Source organism: Pelodiscus sinensis, chromosome 7 (assembly GCF_052426305.1).
Source record: "Pelodiscus sinensis isolate ZL-2025 chromosome 7, ASM5242630v1, whole genome shotgun sequence".
NCBI lineage: Eukaryota > Metazoa > Chordata > Testudines > Trionychidae > Pelodiscus > Pelodiscus sinensis.
In genome coordinates, this window is record NC_143058.1 from 76,534,502 (window position 1) to 76,556,913 (window position 22,412).

The following is a 22,412-nucleotide window of genomic DNA, read 5'->3' on the forward strand; positions in this document are numbered from 1 at the left end:
CATGAGGAGATTGGGGCAGTAGGGAAGTTCAGATCGAGACCCAAACCTCCCTAGGGTTTGGTCTGACCTGGGGTTTTGGGTCAGTGACCACATTAACCATCAGTGTAGCTCCAGGTCCTGCTTGCTATTACAATAGCCAGCCCCTGCATCCCAGGCTCCCTGTTGCCTCTTCATTCCACTTCTCATGCAAACCACCAGCTTACAGTTGTCCCACTGGGGCTGTTGCTGCCTAATGCACCCACCCAGTGGGGATCCCATTAAAGCAGTGGATGGAGTCTTTAATGAAATTAACCTGCTGAAACCAAGAGAGCGCATTTGGCTGAAGTATACCCGAAAGCCCTGGATTATACTGCAGCTGCTTCAAAAGAAATCCATTCCCTCCTTTCACAGAGCTGCTGAATTGAGAAATAATACGGCACCTTTATATTCGCAGCCTAATTTAGTCAGCTTGCCGAAGTCTGAAAGCTTTTTTATTAACTCTGAAGATGCAGCTTTTTTTCTTTAGTATCACAAACCCTTCCCAGACACATCAGCTCAGAGCAGGCTTTGAACAGCCCAGCTCAGAGAGTGGAACCTCAGGGTTTAAAGTCCTCTCAGAGAGAGATACATCTCCTAGAGCAAGGATGAATCATTCCCTCTGCTAATCCGATTATGTATTTTAACTCTATTAGTTCGCTTTCTTTATTCTCTCACACATCTCTTTTTATTGGTTCATTTTCCCATTCCCTTGTTGTGGTTCTGATTATTTTTCTTCATCTCTCTTTCTGGATTTCTTTATTCTTTTTTTCGCTTCTTATATTTTCTTCCTTATATTCCTCATCCAAGTCTTTCCTGATTTGCCTGACTGTATTTCCTTAATTTCCTTCTTAGTCGCTTCTTTTCCTTTCCCCTTTGTTTTCTCTGCTGTGTTCTTTTTTGGTCACAGCTGCCCCCTGATGGTTCCCAGGTACATTACAGCTCAGGGCTGGAAGGAAAAACAGAGGAATGCCCTAAGATGGGTAATAAAGATGAGTCTGAGTAGAGGTGGGAAATGTATGCATTGTTGTATTTTAAAAACAGTAAAGATGGGGAAGCAAAAAATAAGGGTATTATCCCCAAACAAGGAACTTTATTATTAACAAAGCAAGTGGGGAGGGTGGACCCAACCCGATAGACTGAAGTTTGAATGGCATTTTAGTAAACTGTGTAGGAATAAGTATTGCAAGGAAGACTGAGAACTAATAACTAGTGTGGGTGTGAGTTGATCCACTCTGAAGCATTTTCAGTAGCAAAAGGTCAACGTCCCCAACCCTGCCCTTTCAATCACTATTTTCAGACTCAAATTAGCAGCTCTTGCATTGGCAGTGAAACAATAACCAAACTGCTAACTCAAAGGGTATCCACATAGAAACACTGATTCACAAATTGTATTCATGTTTCTATGTACATGTTTCTAGGTGTACAACTTCCAAAATGAGCTGCTGACCCTATTTAAATTCATAAACTCATAGGACACTTAGTTAATTATTAATTGTGGCCGTAAATTGAGACATAGTCACAGATATGATATACTAATAGTAATAATTAATATTTAGCACTTGTACAGCGCTTTTCACCTGTGGATCTCAAAGTACTTTACAAAGGAAGCATTATTTCGTAATGGGAAAATTGAATTCCAGGCCCAAGGTGAGTCAGTAAGGGAATTTAGGTCTCCTGGCCCAGCCCTGTGCTCTGACAACTACGTGTGTTGCCCCAGAATCTTTGCTCCATCTCTCACTTAATGTTGGCACAATCTCTGTTTATATCCTCATGCAGGCCCAGGTATCTATTTTTATTCTGAATTCTAACAGTGTTTCAGCCCTGCCATTTTGTTTGCTTGCTTTGTAATGTTGTCCACTGTCCGAAGGAAATTTGTCTTGATATAGCGGCAGGAAACAGCCTGTTTTGTCTCATTGCTCTGGGGCCCTGAGAATGGTATAAAAATACACGACACATCCTTGATTAATTTTTTAAATATGTGTGAAGAAAGGTGTTGTTGTAAGGCTGAAGGTTGCTTATCTTACTAGCATCTCTTGTTGGACAGTTGATGGTACATGGCATCAGTCAGGGAGAAAGCTGCTGTGCCAAAGGAAAGTGATTGGATGACTGCTAGTTGAAAAGATGAGATAATTAGGGGAAAGGGCAGCGCTAAAGTGTTCCAGAGAAAACCTACCTATATTGGCCCTTTGGCCAGGAGCAGAACAAATAAGGCAGAGCCAATATTTGAGGAGGCTCATGTTCTCCGCTACAGAGGAGTGGGAGGGGGAGAATTCCACTGTATCTAAACTGTAACCAATGCTTTGTGAAATTCTTTCAACCAAATCTAATGCAGCTGGTGCAATAAATGATATATTAAACTACAATTAAATTACATATTGTCTCATTTTCAGTGAGGTTTTGTGGATGTTTCTTATAGTCAAATATGGAAAAAATGTTGCCATCCCTACTATGTCTGGTGAACACTTGTTGAGCCTTTAAAATTCCAGAGAAATAGCATAATGAGCCTGATGCTAAGAGCCTTCTATGTGCTGAGCTCCCGTGGGGTTCTACATGTGGGTGAGCTTGCAAAATCCAGCCCTAAATTTTGCACTGAGCCACAGCAAAGACGCTGTTGTGAACAAGAGCTGATTAGATGCTCTGGTGGTCCCTCCCTTCTAACCTTTAAATCTATGTTAGGACTCAACAGCTTCAGCTCAAAGTAGGTCATATTGTGCTGAAATCAATGGCAAAGCTCCCATTGGCTTTTGGTTCACATCTGATATTTGACCCACCCCTGCCTACCTCCAAACTAGTAGGTGCCATCAACTTTTGCTTCATCTCCTAAAGTCACATGGTGGAAAGTGAAGCTTTCAGAATTGGGCAATGCTATGTCTTTAATAAAAATAGCACATTCTGGAAAGAATACATCCAGGTATGATATTAAATCCATGGCAGCCCCCACTGGTGGGTAGAGACCATGAAGAGATACCAAAAACTGATGGGGAGAACTCATTAGGGTGCACCAGCTAATTTCAGATTTGATGACTAATATTTTATTACCGTCCTTTCTCACTCAGTGGCAGATGAGTGGTGCTACAGTGAAAAATGATGTTAGCGATTCCTGTACAAATATTGCTTTCCCTCAAATTGTAAAGAACGCAATCAGACAAACCTTAGACAGATAAAAAAAAATCTCCGCGGGGTAGCTGTGTTAGTCTGTGGCACCTTAGAGACAAACCAAAATATATAGAATCATGACCTCTTGATTCTATATATTTTGGTTAGTCTTTAAAAGTACCACAGGACAACTCGTTGTTCTTAGATAAAACACTCAGTGTAGTCAATGGGAATTTTGCTCATATACTGTAAGCTCTGCAAGATCAGGACCAAAGCAAAGTCGGCTCTCTCTCTGATTAGGGCTTGGTAACCTTTCCTTTTTCTATGCTCTTTTGATACACATCTCAAGAGAGGAATGATTCATTCTGTGGATTTCGGTAGCACTCTGATATCTGTGTTATGATTTGTGAGAACTATTTATATTCTAAAAATCACACTTTGCTACTTTGCTAGTCATCTAACCATTAGCAAGTAGTAAATAATATTCACATATTTTCAAACTGGAAACGCAATAAATATGGGACCCAGTTCTGCTCCCATTGAAGTAAAATGGGAATCTTTTAATTGACTTCAGTGGAAATTTGATCAGGCCTAAGAGGAAGACTCAGAATGAGGTATCAAAGAGGATCGGTCTGAACAGGTAGTCCTTGACAATGCCTGCCAAATCGAGACCCAAAAGGCAGGTGAGCAAAAATCTATCTTCCCCTGCCTGGTTTTTGAATCGCTCTGGGGCTTAGGTGGCAGGCAGGGGTCCGAATGTCAAGGGGGAGGTGGCAGTGCACATACTCAGAGACAGGAACCTAGGCTCTGGGAAAACTTTCACTGCAAGAACATAGGCACTAAGTCAGTTTACGCATGTATAAGAATTGGCAAGAGTCTTATGGATGGCAGTGACGTCTGTAAGTGGACTTTGGTGCCTAAACCTAAGAGGTAGGCATCTGGCATTTAGGATCGGGGTCTTATTGATGTTCATGGTAACCGAATCAATACCTATTTGTGTGTGTGTGTGCAGATGGTATTATAAAGTGGAGCACATGTAAGTTATGTCCATCACCGCAAACAAACTCTAGTGAAACTTTTATGCCCCACACACTGTTATGTATTTTGTTTCTGTTTGGTAACCAATGCTTTTAACTGGTACATGTTGTTTTGTTTTTTAATTAATCGACCTCAAGTAAACTCAGGTTACCTTAAATTACCACACACAGACCTCTGAGTGATAGGAAATATAGACTAGATTGTTTAAACAACTTTATGAATACTTTTCTGCACATCTGTGGTCATGATTTTGGGGTCTACTCCAACTTTGTACCCTTAGCCTGAAATTTCAGCTCTCGGGGCTTCTGTACACTTACAGTGTTGCAACTGCACCAGTGCAGCTATGCCACTATCGTGCTTAGTGAAGACACTGTCTATGCAAACGGAAGAGCTTTTCCCATAGGCAAAGGTAACCCACTTCCCTATGAGGCAATAATTAAGTTGATGGAAAAAAACCCTTGCATTGACATAGTGCTGTCCACAACTGGAGTTTCGTTGGTATAATTGTGTCACTCAGGATGAGGATTTTCCATATTCCTGAGAGATGGAGTCATACCAACCTAAATTTGTAGCGAATACCTGGGCTCAAATAGGACTGAGAAGTACCTACTCTTAAAACTGCTACTGGTCCAATGAGAACTGCCAGTATGGCCTGTTTAGTCATCGTAATCTGGATGGAGATTCTACACTGAGGTTGGGGTGAGACTCAATGTTTTTGTGCTATTTAAAAAAAATTACTTTGAAATTTGCTCTGAAGTTTGGTATGTTAAAAGTCTTGCTTTTAGATCAGGGAACAGAGTGCAGGTGAAGCAGTTAAAGATGTGAAAGAACATCAGTTTATCACATGGTTGTAGAATAAATGGGATTCTTCATGTAGCTATCATTGCCACCTATGTGATATAATGTATATGAAATGAGAAAGAGAATGTTTATTTTCTCAGAGGCTACGTCTAGACTGGCATGATTTTGCGGAAATACTTTTAACGGAAAAGTTTTTCTGTTAAAAGTATTTCCGCAAAAGAGAGTCTAGATTGGCAAGGATGCTTTTGAGCAAAAAGTGCTTTTGCGCAAAAGCATCCGTGCCAATCTAGATGCGCTTTTGCGCAAGAAAGCTCCGATGGCCATTTTAGCCATTGGGCTTTCTTGCGCAAAAAATTAAGGTGCCTGTCTACACTGGCTTTCTTATGCAAGTATTCTTGCGCAAGAGGACTTATCCCTGAGCAGGAGCGTGAAAGTATTTACGCAAGAAGCACTGATTTTATGCATTACAAAGTCAGTGCTCTTGCGCAAATTCAAGCGGCCAGTGTAGACAACTGGCAAGTTTTTGTGCAAAAGCAGCCGCATTTACGCAAAATCTTGCCAGTCTAGACGCACCCAGAGTGTTTAATTTGTATTATATAAGGCTAGTGTAAAGCATGGGCAAAGGAAACAGTCACAGGGATTCTTACATAATGGAAGCACTGGATTTCCCCCTCCAGCAGCACATGCAGATAGGAAAGCAATTTGCCCTCAGAATTGCCCATGGGCATAAGAAATTCTTGTCCTGATGTGTCCCCATGTAACATTTTTTGTGTGTCCTACTTCTGCATGGAGTCTCACCTAAATGAAAACTAGCCCTGGAACGGTGTCATTATTTTAATCATTTTGGCTATTGCTGCTGTTTACAGCCATTGTGATAATGTGGTAATGATGTTTATTAAAGTAAGACAGCCTTGGAACCCACCAGCTCATCCTAAAATTCAAAAATCCAGCCGAAGAGTTTCAAAAATGGTTAGCCTGGGGCTTTGTGTCAACATTGTTTTCATCTTTTTAAAAAATCATTATTAGGCATAAATTGTCTACTTCTTAGAATAGTTGTGACCACCATATCATCAGGACAAATGTTTCTTCACTGCTTCCTGTGTTCCTTTCTCCTCTTCTTCAACTGGCTTGTCTTTGCTTTTTGTGTGGCTGGTTTTTCTTGAACTAACAATTCCATTTCATGCCTAGCTAAAGTCCCATAAAAATTCCAAAAAGTATTTACACATCAGCACGTGTAGTTACTTTTTTAAAATCTACTAATTATTAGTTAATGCTTTCCTGATCATTATGAAAAATAGAAGTATTTTTTATTATGTAATTATTTAACAGCAACATTTTTTCTTTCATGGTATAAGGAAAAGAGTAATTAATGTCTGGGTGTTTTGGTTTGATTTAAACCAGGATGCCAGATGAATTTACGGCTACAGTTACTTTCTTTAGATGCTGACCTTGTCTCATCTGGTCATCTGCTGCAGCATTATAATGGTTATATTATACTGCAAAGCTTGGGTATAGTTGAGGTTACATCAGAGCAGTCACTACATTTTCATATGCCCATCTCTCTTTTGAATGGTGCACCAATGGCTTGCATGGGCACTAAGTTTGCATAATTTTTGGTGGTACTTGGAATGGGTCCATGCAGAGCTGTCCCCTCTATAATAGAGTTGAAAGAGAAGCTAGATAATTTCATGGAGGTTAGGTCCATAAAAGGCTATTAGCCAGGGGAGAAAATGGTGTTCTTGGCCTCTGTCTGTCAGAGGCTGGAGAGGGATGGCAGGAGACAAATGGCTTGATCATTGTCTTCGGTCCACCGTCTCTGGGGCACCTGGTGCTGGCCACTGTCGGTAGACAGGATACTGGGCTAGATGGACCTTTGGTCTGACCCAGTATGGCCGTTCTTATGTTCTTATCCATACAATACACTGGGGCAAGCACTCCAGTGCCCATGGTTCGGGGGATGGTCTAGAAGGTTAATGGGGATCAGTGAGGGGAGCCTAGTGCCAGTGGTAGTAATCAGCCCAGCCCTCGCCCGCTGTGCTGTACTCTGTGCTATCGACTCCTGGATGGATGCTGGAAACAGGTGGGGCAGGCCTCGTGGGAAGGGGTGGAATGGGATGGGACAGAGAAGTGTGGGCTAGGGATGGGTTGCTTGCTGCTGCTGGCAGCCTGGCCCCCACTAACTCCTCAGGCTGCGTCTCCCTGAAACGTGGGGCCAGGGGCCGCTGGTTGAGCTGAGCCCACAGTCTGGACTATTGATGGAACACAGGCACCAAGGGCCCATATAACTAGCTGCCTTTGCCTACATGGGCTTAACCTGGTGGTTCTGCCTGTATTTATTTTGCCTGTGCTTTCAAGCAAAATCCCTTCAGCCAGTGGAAGTGTTGGATAGATCCATCAATGGCCATTAGCCCTGACGGCCAGGGACGCAGCCCCATGTTCTGGGTGGCCCTAGCCTCTGAGTGCCAGGTCCTGGGGCTGGAGGGCAGGGGCTGGGTCACTTGACAATTGCTCTGCTGGTTCTTTCTCTCTGGAGCAGCTGGCCAGAGCCCCTGGCAGATGCTTTCCTGGGCTGGAGGGACCATTGATCTGCCTGTCTGGGCATTGGGAGGCAGAAGCTAATCTGCCTCCCAGCCTGTTACTGCTGGCGGGAGGGGGGCTGTCCAGTAGCTCCAGGGGCCAGGTCCTACCGGGGGTTAGGCAGCCCCTCCCTCTCCCACGAGGGGAAGCGGGGGTGGCCCGGCCGAGGCAGGTGCCCCTGTGCCGCAGCCCTGCAGGGCTGGCGCGGGCTGAGCCGCGCAGTGGGGCGCACGGGAGGGGCGGGCCCTGGGCGAGCGTGTAAGCGGAGAGCTCTGCCTCTCGGCGCTGACATGCACGCGCGGCGGCCTGAAAAGGCTGCGAGGAGCCGGGCGGGCGGCACAGGCAGGCTCCCAGCCCGGCGCGCCTGAGCCTCTCCCGGGAGAGACGCGCGCCCGCACCTCCCGGGCAACGGGGAGCCGCAGCCGCGCCGGGGAGCCGGGGTGCCAGCCCGGAGCGGGGGAGCCGCAGCCGCGCCAGGGAGCGGGGTGCCAGCCCAGCGCCGGGGAGCCGGGGTGCCAGCCCAGCGCCGGGCGGGTGCGATGCCCGGGGCGAGCCGCTGCTGCCGCTGGCTCTCGGGGGTGAGGAAGGCGCGTCCGAGGCAGTGACCCGCTGAGGGGCTGGCGCTCAGCCGCACGCACCAGCCGGGTGCTTTTCGGTCGGGGGAGCAGCCTCGCACTGCCCGAGCTCCCGGGTCTGGGCTCTGCTCCTCGGCGAGGGGGTTCCCGCCGGCGGCGGGGGAAGGCAGGGCGCCACGGCACGGAGGAAGGGAAGGAGCGAAAGGCAACTAGGAACATTTGCCGAGGAAATTCTACGGCGCGGGGTGCAGTCCCGCTTTCCGAGGAAAGCCCCTAGGAGCCAGCGGGGAGGGAAGCCCCCTCGTTCCCCTAAAATGGATCCATTGCCTCTTGTCTGGGGATTGCTAGCGCTGTGCCTGCCTGGACCCGGAGCGCTAGGAGAAGCAGGTAAGACCCACAAAAGTTAATTTTCTCAGCGGTACATGCTAACCCTTTGCCTTTGAAAGCAAGCAGGGAAGCAGGGAAGGAGCTGGCCTTTTCCCGTTACACGAGTCAGCAGCAGGCTTGCCTCGCTAGTGCCAGGACTCTGTCCCCTTGCTGGAAACACAACTTTTCTCCCCTTGGCTGTAGCGTGGTGAGGGCTGGGTGTCTCTGTTTTGAAGCACGCTCACACGGAGACAGGCTTTGGCTGTGTTCAGATGTCACATATGGAATAAATCAAAAGGGGTTTGAAAAAAAACTACAAAGCCTTCGCATTACAGTTTTCAGGGGATTTTTTTAAATGTTTTGAAGCAGAACCTATCTCCCCTGAGTTTGTTTCCCAACCCAGCCAGAGAGGCATAAATAATTTATAGCCACTCGGTTGTAGATACATTTACCCAGTCTAATTAAATAAGGCATGAATGGGCAAGGGAGAAAAGCAACCTACTTTTTGCATATGAAAAAGTTGGTATGTTTTTAAGCGGGGGTGGCGTTCAAAAAGCCCACATGGCGGTCAGAAGATCATTTTTGGGCTTAGTGTCTAATAAAATGCACCACTCTGGAGCAGCTAGGGATGTTTCCCTCCCTCCCCAGCTTCAGTGTCTGCGTTTCCAGGGAGAGAAGCTAGTGCATATACATTTTTATTAGCTAAAACAAACAGTGCGGACCTCGGAGGTCTCAGGATCCCTCTGAAGTGGTTCGAAACTTTTCTGGATGGAATTCGGCCCTAAGCAGTTGCCAGAATTAAAAAGCGGGGGGCTAGGGGGTGGGAGAGGGTGGGGGAGAGGAGTGGAGGGATGAAGACAAATTGTGTTGAGAGAAGGGAAACAAAGAGGCTCCAATCACATTCCGATCCACTGTTTAATTATTACATGCAGTAAATACGTGTGGGCTGCCGTGTAATTGAAGGGACTGGAGTGTGGCAACACCCCTCCTCACTGCTGAAGGGCGCACTAAAATCATTCCGTTTAATTATTCCCTTGGCGATCTGGCCAGATAATTAGCCGCTGGTCAGTGAGTGAAACCCTGATAACGTAGATCGCGAGGGGGGAATCCCCGCAAAAATAAACACAAACCTCACCTGTCCTACAGGGTCTCGCCAGTATTCGGGAGAATACACGTGCAACTCGCGGACAAGCGGGGGCGGCGGGGGGCTAGGCTGAGCTAGCACCAGCCACCCCGCGGCTCCGCGCTCAGGCGCGCTGCATGCCAGTGGGCATAATGATTGCATTGAGAGAGGAGCCTGCGTGACACGCGTTAGGGCCCCTGCCACTGTGGCTCTCGCGGGCGGGTGGCGAGCCTCTGGCGGGCGGGCTGAAGCTCGGCTCCTGCTCGCTGCGGTGCGTGGCGGTCAAGTCGGGCTGGGGCGCAGGATGGTGAGGGGGTTGGATGTGAAAGCGCAGCGAGGCCCCTGGGCGGGGCTGCAGGCTAGGAAGCGCCCCGGGGCTGCTCCAGCTTCCAGCCGCGCAGAAATGCAGCGAGCGCACCCCGGCCCGCTCCGTCTGCGCCTCTCCCCGGGGCACGTGGGGCTTCTCTCTGGGCCGGGGCCGGATCCTGCTCCCAGCGATTCCAGCGGGAAGCAGGATCAGGGCGGACACCTACTGCACCGAGGCTCCGCCTGCCTTGCTCCGGGTTAACCGCTCCCCCCTCCGCCCCGGGCCAGGAGCGTCGCGGGGCAGGATCCAGCGCAACCTGCAGCAGGCGCGAAACTTTTTAAGGGAAACCCTTTAAATGGGGGTTACACTCCCGCCAGCCCCACGGGGTGTGTGTGGGGGGGGGGAGTCCAGCGAAACCCTGCACATCGTCTCCAGCGCAGGGTCGATTCTGCAGCTGCGAAGCGCAGGGCGGCGCAGAGGCCTGGAGGGGCTTGCTGCTGCTGCTGGGGGGGAACCAGGAGTGATGCCAGGGGGAGTGGCAGGCACTTCTTGGGGCGAGCCTCTGCCCCCGGTGGGGATCCTGGACCAGGCACTTCTTGGGGCGAGCCTCTGCCCCCGGTGGGGATCCTGGACCAGCTGGGCCCGAGGGGGTGTGTGTGTGTGTGTGTGTGTGTGTGAGATCCTGGACCAGCTGGGCCCGAGGGTGTGTGTGTGTGTGATCCTGGACCAGCTGGGCCCGAGGGGTGTGTGTGTGTGTGTGTGTGTGATCCTGGACCAGCTGGGCCCGAGGGTGTGTGTGTGTGTGGAACAGCAACTGGGGAAATGCAGCATCCCCCCGCGATGGCTCCCAGACACATTGCATCAGATCCCCGGCTGCCCTCCGCTTGGCCGGCAGCCCGCCGGGGCCGGGATCCGCATTTGAGCACACACCCCGCCTCATTCCTCTAGCGAGGCTGGGCTTCCTGGTCCTCCTGGCGCTAACCCTCCCTCCCCCGCAGGCCGGAGGCTGCTGCCTCTCCGGCGTGCCCAGGCAGCCTCGCCCCCACTCGGGATCCATCTGCTGGGGCCAGTGGAGCAGCGAGCAAGGCGGCCAAGCAGCTCCATAGCGAGTGTGAACGGCGCTTCCCCGCCTAAGCCGGGGGCGAGGGAGCTCAGCCAGGGAAGCCCATTGGCCGGGGGGGACCTCCCCTGGCTTCCCCCGCGCCCGGCCACCAGCCCTTGCTGCTCCAGGTCTCTGCCTGCCGGAGGAGGGGGCCCGCCTGCCCGCCCCCCCAGTCAGCGAGCGGGGCTCGCATTTGCTCCGCGGGAGCGGGGAAGTCTGGCGGCTGCTTAGCTGCGCGGAGGGACTCTAGAAAACCCACCTGGGGAGAGCGGGGCTGTGATCACGCTCCGTGTGCGCGGGCCGGCTGAGCTGCCATTCTTCGCCCGCCCGAGGAGCCCGAGCCTAGTTTGGGTAGCATGGCGGTGGCTGGGATGTCCACGCACCTAGTGCTATCTCCTCAAGGGACGTGCCATGCTAGCAGCAACTAGCTCATTTCGACCAAAGGGCAGGGTTCACACAGGCGCCTTGAGTTTCTTCTGCTATTATTTAGTATTCTTTTCTGTGAATTTAGTGCTTATGAAACCTAGGCACCAGCTTCCACAGCCCTGGGAACTAAATCTGCTCTCTGTCCTGGGGCAGGTTGTGGTAACACAGGCTTTCCGCCGTGCCCAAGCCCGACCCAGACAGAATACTTCTAAGGGGGGCGTGTGGGACTTCACAGTCCCTGCCCATTCAGCCATGGGCTTTTCTGAACCGTCTGCCAGTTAGTAGGGGTGATGAAGTGTGGACATCCCTTCACTTAGCCAGTACAGCCTGGCTATGTCTAGACTGCAAGCCTCTTTCGAAAGAGAGCGTCTAGACTGCACGTTGAACTTTCGAAAAAGCGGCTTGCTTTTTCGAAAGAAAGCATCCAGTGAGTCTGGATGCTCTCTTTTGAAGAAGCCCTATTTACATTGAAGAACGCCTTCTTTCGAAAGAGGAACTTTCGAAAGAAGGCGTTCTTCCTCGTGAAATGAGGTTTACCGCCATCGAAAGAAAAGCCGCGTTCTTTCGATTTAATTTCGAAAGAACGCGGCTTGAGTCTGGACGCAGGGGAAGTTTTTTCGGAAAAAGGCTACTTTTCCCGAAAAAACCCCTGAGTCTGGACACAGCCCCTCAGCCTAATTCCTATCTGTGCTGCAGGGAGTGGACACCATTACTGAAATACACTTGCAGGGTGGGACAACTGCCCTTCAGCTCCAAAATGACCAGGCTTGTCAGGTGAAAGGGATCTAGAGCTGATTATAGTAGTAGGTTCTTTCCCCCTGTCTCTTGATATTAGAGGGCAAAACTACACCCACTGCTAGAGGGAAAATGTACACATAGACCCTCCCTACCAGAGAGCCCTCCTCCCCCAACTATAAGATCATCTAACTGACATCATTTGATGCCCTGGTGGGGATTTGTGGAAGTGTGCCCATGACTGACTGACAGTGTTCATCCCTTTTCTGGACCTTTCTGTCAACGCAGTTATCCCTAAACTTTCCTAACAGCACGCCTAAAGAAGACATTTATTTCCTTTGTTGTGGATCAGATGGTACTAACTGACAAGTTGTTTTTCATAAAAAAGGTCCTGTGAAGAAATCCACAGATCCCTCCTGCAAGTTCTGCTTCCCTCTCCCCCGAGACAGGCTATGCAGTCACCTGCACCTATGGGAAAGGGTTTTGTCACAGTCTGAAAGGGGATATTGTGGGTGGACACCCTTGTTCAGTATAACAAGTCCACAGATGTGGGTGTCCCTAGCTTCTGTTTGTCAGAGGGTGGAGATGGATGGCAGGAGAGAGCTCGCTTGATCAGTACCTGTTTGGTTCACTCCCTCTAGGGCACCTGGCATTGGCCACTGTTGGCAGATGGGACACTGGGCTGGATGGACCTTTGGTCTGACCCAGTATGGCCGTTCTTATGTTCTTATATACAGCAGTACTTTTCCCCAGAAACTGAATTTAGAGGGGGTTTGGAATTTACGGGGGTGGTTAGGAAAAGTTTATTTGACCACTAGGGAGATGGGAGAGCTCTGGTGGAAGGGGTGTTCAGCATCTCCCTGAATTGGATGGTCACAGCTTTCAGGGCCAAATCCTTGTTTTATTCACATGAGGAGTTCCATTGACTATTGACACGTGGTCCTTGCTGAGATTGAGCATAAGGTGCTAGGTTAGCACCTTGGCTCTAATGCACTGAGCAGCCACAACTCTGATACTCTTAGGTGCTGTGTGCCCTCATGTCCTTGAGCAGATACAGAATCAGGTTTCTAGAGGTGAAGGGCTCTGAATCCCATTACTGTTCTCTCGTGCCAGGCAGTTTAATAAAAATATTTGGGCGAGTGCCTTCCTCCTCTCCCCAGCCGCTGGTGCTGTTTGCATTTGCAGTTAAGTTCATCCTGTTTGACATCAGAATATTTGCTGTCAAGGAAATGGTTGTGATATCAAAAATAGTGGAATATGACATCACTGTGTAATCCAATAAGAGAAGATAAACTGTGACATGGCTCACACCCTGATTTATATACAAGTAATTTTAGTAATTAGCAAACATTGTAAGAAAAACATGTCAGAGGTGGTGGATGGATTTATATTGGAAGTCTGATGTCTGATTTGAAAGCTTTTCCCCATTATGAAAGTTCCTCTTTAAGATCCCCCACGGGAGGTAAATAGAGGAGAGATTTTTTAATAGACAATAATATGATAATCCACAAAGGAAAAAACCCACCTCTTGCAGTAATTTTTACTGTAAGAGATAAACAGTGCAGCTGGCAATTTGTTTGTAGACAAACAATAACTATGTCAGGAGTGGGTTGGAGACCCTAGAAAGATAAATCTGATGGCTTGATGTCTGTGTGTTTTTTTTCATCTTTCCTCAGCTAGTTGCAGAAGCAATCAAATAAGAAAGTAAAGGTTTTGAGTGACCCAAGTACAGAATGATTCAGATGATGTTTATGCAGCTCTGAGCAATGCTCCCTTGGAAAGACTTTCAAATATTTTCCTAAAAGCTGGTATTTTTAGAAATGACTTCTGTAATCTAGCAGAACCAACAACCCACTTCCATGCACACATGTGTGGGCAGCTCACACACGCACACATTGCTTTGCTTTTTAAAATCTTGTGCTATTAGCTGAAACCTTACTGGAGGGGAGAGGATTTTTAGGCTTGGAATCCAGCAGTTGCCAGGAGCTTCTTTAAAACATATGAGTAATGTGCTCAGGGAGGGAATATAACCCATGTCGAGGGGGTATTTGTTTTTCTAACTTTTTTTCTGGTAGAGAATTATCATCATTTGTGGCATCTGCTGTAGCAGGCAGACATGCTTTCCCCCAGAGGGCTCTAAGAGACACTTCCCATCTCCATTTCCACATTTTTCCTCCACCCGTTATTTACTCTGTGCTCTAAGTACATTGTGCCGGGCTAACAGGACTGAGATCAGAAAGTTCAGTTTTGGGAGGCTGTGCTTGGAGAACGTAGCTCTCCCCCACTTCAAAAATGTCACTCTGCACTGGCCATTGGATTGGTTTCCTAACCAGATCCGGTGCAGTTGGGTTCCAGGACACAGCGGTCTTGTATTTCGGATAGCCTTAGAGGAGAAAGCATCCTTCACAGGGTTTAGGATGCTGTCAGGCTCAGATAAGGCTGGGATCTTATCCTGTGGGACCCTCAGTTGTATTAATAAGGAAAAATTAATTTTTAAGCACTGGGATGGCTGCCAAATTATGTGACCTCTGACAGACCAGCTGTGCTGTATAAATACATCGTATGTATCTGAACGCTGTGATCCGATCTGAAGTTGAAATACTGAAGCCGTCATTTAGCAGTAAGGGCAGGGGGCGTGTTAGAGAAAACCGTAAGCTGTTAAGCCTTCTTCCATTGTGATGTGAAGTGGCAGAGGCAACCCTCACATCTTGGGGTTTCCTGCTTGGGGTCTCTCATCCAGAAAGCAGGGAAAGATGAGAGAATGTACATGCTAGGGAGTGGAGGGAAGGCATGAACAGCTCCAGTTTTATCATCATACAGGGGCCCTTTGACACATTTTTAATTATAATGAAGGAATAACTAGGTTATTTTCAAAATCCTTTCTATTCTGGTTGAAACTGTGGTAGCAGCATCCCCACAGATCAGAGTAGCTGCTGGCAGAGTTTTGCAGTGGTTTGGCCTACTGTGGCATGGTTTTAATCATCCTCAGAATCAAAGGTCCAAGTTGTTCTCCAGACTTTCTCCCTGTGCAGTGATAGACGCAAGAACTGACTTCAGTGGGAGTTTTGTCTGAAAGGGGATTTCAGGAGTTGGTCCAGATTGATCCGTCTGTTCTTCTCTCCTTCAAAAACAAGAACTTATCCCAGTAAACCTTTATTCACACAAGAACTCCAGTTGAATTCAGTGGGACTACTTACTTAAGGGCTTGTAGGATTGGGCCACAATTCTGGCTGTTAAACAAGGACTCAGTGTTATTACAAAGTGCAGATGACTTGCTATCATTTTGACTTCCTCTGCGCATTTTGTTTTGTGGCAGGGATTTTCATTTGGGCCTTTAGTTTTTCTAAAAATAGTTTTTTAGAACTGTTCCTTTTCAGAGGGATGTAGAGGAAGTGATTCAAGTGTTGTGGGGAAGGATCATGATGAAGACTGTATTAGCTGGCATGCAAAGTTAACCTACACATTAATAAAAGCGGGTGGAGTTTTTCTCTGAATTGTTCTTCCCCCTTCAGACTTGAGGATTCAAGAAAAATAGGACCCAAAGCTTGAACAACTTGTGTTTTGAGTCTTTTCTGATTTGCCCCTCTATTTAGGTGAGACAAAAGTGATACAGGTAGTTCCTATTCCGACATCCTGAACTCAATGGTTGAGAACCTGGCTCTGAGCCACTGTTCGTTCTCTGGCCACGTCTAAATGATAGGGTTAATGAGACATGAGGCTTCCATGCAGGCACCATTCATTTTTATTTTACTTGTGTTTCTTCTTAGAGGGATCCCTCAGAATCTAGCTCTGGCCTGGAATTCTTTCTTCCGGAGTTGGAAAGGGGGAGAGAGAGAGATGTAAAGAAATGTTGTCATGTGCACAGTTCCACATCCATATGCATGCCACCCCCACCCCCTCATCCACTCCCCCTCAGCTCCTTTCCTTCCTCCTCCCTGACCACTGAATGTTTGCTCGACAGGGAGCAATGTATTTAAGGCATTTTCCAGAATGCGTAATAACTTCTTCTCTGGTTTTAAGGGTTAGCAGTTGCTACATATGAGAGAGCCGTCCAAAACACAAAATAGCTTTTGCCCAGCAAGGCTCTTAAATAATATCACCCCCTCCTGTGTCTCCATAAAAGAATCATGAACTAATCCAGAAAAGTGGAGGAAGACTATAGTAGGGGATAGTCTCCAGTGGGGTGGTACACATTAGCACGTCACTGGCATGCCTGGTGGACGACACAGTGCCAAATGCTCAGTGTAAAGCCGTTGAACAGCTTCTCATAAGGCATCTTCTTGGAGAGCTTGGCCCCATGAGGAGGAGGAAGGGAACTGCACTTGACTGGATTGGAATTGCAAAAAATAAGTGTTTGGATACAGAAGGAAATAAGACAGATGATCCTGGAAGGTGTTACGGAGATAGGGGCTGCATGGGTAAAGTGCAGGCTCCTTTTTGGCATTGTAGTACGAGCAATCATTTAATAAAAATTAAAAGTTTATATAACACCTGTCATCAGAAGAGCTCAAAGCTCTTTACACATATATCCCAGGTGAATGCATGGGTCCCTTCCTTAATTCATGAAGGTCAATTGCCTCTTAATTGTCTTTCACCATCCCCAAACAAGCCTTTTATCAAGTGGGTGGCGGATCACATTTATTTTGCTTATTACATGTTCTGTCCCAGAAACATAGTGGATAGGGGACCTGGGTTTGACTTCAAGTGCTGCTGTGCAACCTGGGGCAATTAATTTCACTGCACTGTGCCTCAGTTTCCCCACCTCTGCATAGTGTTTTGAGATCTACACGTGAAAATCACTCTGTGGGTGCTAGATATCACTCTGAAACAGTAGTAGGCCTTTATACAATTTCAGTTGCTTGGAATTATAATGCAAAAGCAAGTGGAAACAGCTGCTATTTTTTCCTCATTGACCTGAAAGTTGTAATGTTGTTTGTTCTTCTACTAAAATGACAATTGGAGTAGCTATGAATTGTAATTCCAGACCTATCACCAATGGCTCCAGAATTACATTTGCAGTGAGGCCCGGAAAAGAGTGGACATAAATATAAATCAACACTATTAGATCAGTTGCCCTATTGGAATTGCATTTGTTTGTGATATCAGATGACAAATAATGAGCTTAATGTAGGTGGCATTATGTGAAATGGCTATGATGTAAAATCTCATCAAAGTAACATTTTTAAAAACAAAATGAGAATTTGTAAAGACTAGGGGGTCAGATCCTCAGCTGCTGTAAATAAGTCTAGCTCCATTGATTTACACCAGTTGAGGTTCTGGCCCAGTGATTTTCAAGGAACAGTTTCTAGTTGTCCCAGTGTTAGGTTTCTATTAAGTTCCTTCCCTGGATTAAGGGAGCAAGGAAGGGTACAAGATTGGAAATCTTTAGCATCTTTTAAAAGAAAGTTAGTAAGATTTTTCCTTGTAAAAGTTCACAGGGAACAGTTCCATTTGATTAGTTTCCAGGAGTTCACTGTTCACTGATGTCCAGTACAAGTAAGTAAATATATTGTATCCCTTCCCAGTTGCCTTAGGAAGTGGTCAAATGGCTGCATTCCTAGGCTGATGGATTGCCTCATTTATTTTTTGCTTAAGCCCAGACAGAGTTTTTATGAGGCAGTCTCGTGACAGGCTGAAGTCACTTGGAATAAAACAAAATCCTAGTTCAGATCACAGACATAGCCGTTAAAATCAGCTTAGCTGTGGCTGTGGTTTAACTCTAAGAGCAGCTTGGGCTCAGACGGGAAAGGATGGCATCTGGGGAACTTCCCATTTTATAAAATCCCCCACAATTTGTGCACATGCTTAATCACTTAGCGATCGTTTTACAGAAGGTGCTGTATAGCTAAATAAGTATGTTTACATGTACGTGTATATCTGGATCAGGAAGTTGTTCAGGAAGCCTTTGAAACGTTATCCCACAACAGAAATCAGACCAATATGACACCTCAGTTAAATATGACCTCCGCTATTGGGGCTAAAATAGCTAACCCTATTAGCTTTCTCCTGTGCTGGCTGTCTCTTTGACAGATCAGTAAGCAGTGTTTAAATCACAGATACCACGTGTAGAGTTTGATCTCTGTTCATGCTCCTAGACTGGAAGTTCTCCGGGGTGAGGTTTTTATCATATGGTAGTGGCTCAGGTAGCTCTGTGATGGGTGCTCCTATAAAAACCTAGATAGATACTTCTAAAGCACCGTGGATGGTTTCATAATAACGAATCCACCAGGACATTAGGACACTAGTTTTTTCTACCCAAGCCCTATTCAGCAAGCGTGCGTCTACACTGCACCCATAGCTTGAAATAAACTACGCAATTTGAGCTACGCAAATTGCATAGTTTACTTCACTCAATTTTGAAATAGCTTATTTTGAAATTTGGCTCTGTCTACACAGCACTTATTTCAAAATAAATCGCTATTCTGAAATGTCCCGTACTCCTCGTGGAATGAGGTTTACAGGGATGTCGGAATAGTGAGCTTGTGACACAGTATTTTGAAATAACGGGCGTGCTCAAAAGACGCAGAATAGCTATTTTGGGATATCTCCTGTGTAGATGCAGTGTAGATGCAGCCTGTAAGACTTGTTTCAGCCATTTGACTCTAACAGGACTTAACTACATGCGTAAGTGCTTTACTGAATGGGGATACTTTGGTGAACTGCAGACTCGAAGTCTAACCTTAGGAGTCGCTGAGCACCGTCCACTGTCCTTCATGTCATTGGGAACAGAAGGCGCTTTGCTCGTCACAAGGGGAGCACAGTCTGACAGGATCCTCTCCGCACGGAGCTGTAAGTGTACACCTGCTGGCATGAAAAGGAGCCTTTAAGGCACAGGCTCTTACCATGAAATTTTGGTGGCCTCTTTTGGTGGCTGCGCTGTTACCTTTTCCTAAAATTTGTATTTGTTTTTCCTAACGTTAATTAAATATTCCCACATACGCATCCAAATCATTGTAATTTATTTATGTGGGCTTGTTCCGGCCCCAGTAATAAAAATAATGATGTGAAAAGTGATCTTTGCTTTTCATAGCACACTTAGTAGTGAGCTGGGGGCTGTGATAAGTAATACTAACAAACTTAGCGCCAGTGTCCTCCAGACCCGGACATGCTCAATCCCCTAGCTCTGCCCCAGGCCGTGCCCCCACCTGACTCCCTCCTGTAAGTTTCCACCCCATCCTGCCTCTTCCTGTTCCCACTCTGCTGCAAGCCCTGCCCTTACCCCACTTCCCACCCCCCCAAGTTCTTCTCATCCCATGCTATCTCTTCCATTCCCTTCCCAGCATCTCCTGCATACCATGAAATAGCTGATTGTGGTGGGCAGTAGGCACTGGGAGGCTGGGGGAGCAGTTGATCCATGGGGCTGCAGTGAATGGGAGGAGCAGGGGCGGGAGGAAGAGAGAACTGGCTTCTGGTGGATGCTAAGCACATTTTTAGAGATTCTGCTTTAGGGCATCTCCCCTTTGTGTGACATTCTGAAGAGCAGAAATCTTTGGTCCTGAGAGGAAGAAGGGAGAGGAGCACAGGCTGCAGCGTGCATGGCATTTTTGTAAAAGTACATGAGGAGTGCAGCTGGAAGGGAAGGAGCCAGTGAGCAACAACTCCGCGTTCTCTTCTCCTGTCTCCTTGCCCTCAGACAGAGATCTCAGAGCCCACATCTCACATCCTACTTTCTCCCGGGCTGGGAAAATGGGGAACACTTGCTCTTTGGTCTCATTTATTCCTAATTTGAGAGTACTTGATGCATTTGAGAGAGATTCCTAACCCAGATTACGGATGTAAAAACCTCTTAAAAACAATAACTCTGTAAGGGTATGTCTACACTACAAAGTTAATTCGAACTAACAGACGTTCATTCGAATTAACTTTAATAGGCGCTATGCAACTTAATTCGAACTAGCGGAGCGCTTAATTCGAACTAGGTAAACCTCATTCTACGAGGACTAATGCCTAGTTCGAATTAAGTAGTTTGAATTAAGGGCTTTGTGGCCACTTGATTCGAACTAGTGGGAGGCTAGCCCTCCCCAGCTTTCCCTGGTGGCCACTCTGGGCACCACCAGGGAAACTCTTCTACCCCCCTCCCGGCCCCGGAGCCCTTAAAGGGTCACAGTCTGGCTATGGTTCCCATGCCAGGTGCAAGCCTGCCAGCACCCAGCCAGCAGACCCTGCACCTGGCATGGCACGAGCCAGCCACCCGCTGCCACCCAGCCCTCCGCCTCTTCCCGGGACCAGGCTGGCGGCTCCTGGGAGCCTGCCCGGGGCCGCAAGAGGCGGGCGCCCGCCTGGTCTAGTGCGGAGATCGTGGACCTCATCCACAACGTCCGCACTAGGCACAGGTGGCTGTCTAGGGCAGGATGGCTGCCAGCCTGGCCACCCAGGAGCAGGTTTGCATGAAAATCAGGGTGGTCCAGTGAGATCCCCGACCCTGAGCCCTGAGCTTAGAACATAAGAATGGCTGTACTGGGTCAGACCAAGGGTCCATCTAGCCCAGTAGCCTGTCTGCCGACAGTGGCCAACACCAGCTACCCCGGAGGGGATGGACCTAAGACAATGACCAAGCCATTTGTCTCGTGCCATCCATCTCCAGCCTGCCACAAACAGAGGCCAGGGACACCATTTCTACACCCTGGCTAATAGCACTCCATGGACCCAACCTCCATGAATTTATCTAACTTCTCTTTAAACTCTGTTCTAGTTCTAGCCTTCACAGCCTCCTGCGGCAAGGAGTTCCACAGGTTGACTATTTGCTTTGTGAAGAACTTTCTGTTAATAGTTTGAAGCCTGCTACCCATTCATTTAATTTGGTGTCCTCTGGTCCTTCTATTATGGGAACTAATGAAGAACTTTTCTTTATGCACCCTCTCCACACCATTCATGCTTTTATAGACCTCTATCATATCATATCCCCCCTCAGTCTCCTCTTTTCTACGCTGAAAAGTCCCAGTCTCTTTAGCCTCTCTTTATATGGGACCTGTTCCAAACCCCTGATCATTTTAGTTGCCCTCCCCTCTCCCACCCTCTCTCTTCCCCTCTCCCACCTCCTTTTCCCAGTCTCCCCGAGTTTTGTTCAATAAAGAGAGTTTCTATTTTTGAACACACATATCCTTTATTTTGTACATCAGGAAGGGGGGCTAGGGAGGGGTAAGTGGAAGGAGGTGAGGGAGGAATGGGGTACGAGCCCCCGATGGGGAGGACGGGTGGCTCTGCGGGCTCCTTGGGGTGGAAGCTCTCCTGCAGCCCCCTGATTGACCCCTCCCCCGGATGGCAGCCTGCGGCAAGTGCAGCTGGGCTGATGGCCGAGTGCTGTGATGTGCTGAGTGTGGGCACTCAGGGCAATCCAAGACAGGACTGCTTTGCTACTGGGGAACCCCTGAGAACTGTCTCTCCGGGGTGGGGGTCGGGTCCCTTTAAGCACAGCCCTCAGCTAGCCTGAGACAGCAGCTCCACGCTCTGAGTCCTAATCTGACGCCCTGTCGGCACTGCTTCCGGCCATCCTTAACCTCGGTTCAGGGTCTACTCAGTGTGGACATGCTAGTTCGAATTAGCAAAATGCTAATTCGACCTAGTTTTTAGGTCTAGATGCACTAGTTCGAATTAGCTTAGTTCGAATTAACTAATTCGAATTAAGTTAGTTTGAATTAGTGCTGTAGTGTAGACAGACCCTACCTGATTAAAATTTAAATTAGTTCCATGGTTAAACGAGTTCCATGGGACCACGGCCCCGTGAGCTGCCAACCCCACCAACTTCGTTGGCCCTTGGGCTGCCAGCCTCTGTGGGCTCTTGGCCCTGCTGGCCTCTGGTCTCCACAGCTGCTTGCTTTGCAGACTGCCAGCAGAACTGGCTCCATTGGCCATGGGCTCCTGGCATCTCTGGCCACCAGTCCCACCCGCAGCCCATGGGAGTTTAAGTGTTAACTGGAACCATTAAGCAGCAGCTTATTGTCTAACTGGTTACACTTTTAGATCTCTGACCAAGATAAAGCTGACTTGCTGTCTGTGGGCTAGATGCAGGCACAGTTTGTAGGGGCAGCATTCCAGAAACTGAGGCTGCAACTTTTGGTTTGGAAAGCCCTGAAGTTTTGCAGATGCTCCCTATTTGGCTACTGGGAGCTTTGACTCTCACTCTCCTAGGACTCTGACAGCCTGTGTCTCACCCAGCTAGTGGGAGGAGCTCCTTAAATCAAAGCATTGGGACTTTGCAGGTTACGTACATGAACTTCATAGATCATTCATGTCTGCTCAGTGAGATGG

The 22,412-nt window shown here is 47.9% G+C and overlaps 1 protein-coding gene across 6 annotated transcripts in view; it reads left to right on the forward strand.

Annotated features, from left to right (window-relative positions):
* Nucleotides 1-7,985: 7,985 nt before the first annotated feature.
* NRP2 (neuropilin 2) overlaps nucleotides 7,986-22,412 on the forward strand; it is a 131,212-nt gene continuing 116,785 nt past the window's right edge. For 5 of the 6 annotated variants that reach the window (XM_075934330.2, XM_075934329.2, XM_075934331.2 and 2 more), the window contains exon 1: nucleotides 7,987-8,492. In XM_075934330.2, coding sequence (XP_075790445.2) covers nucleotides 8,420-8,492 — 73 coding nt within the window. In that variant the 5' untranslated portion in view covers nucleotides 7,987-8,419. Of the gene's footprint in view, nucleotides 8,493-22,412 lie in introns of all 6 variants that reach the window. The other variant, XM_075934328.2, reaches the window with a different exon arrangement.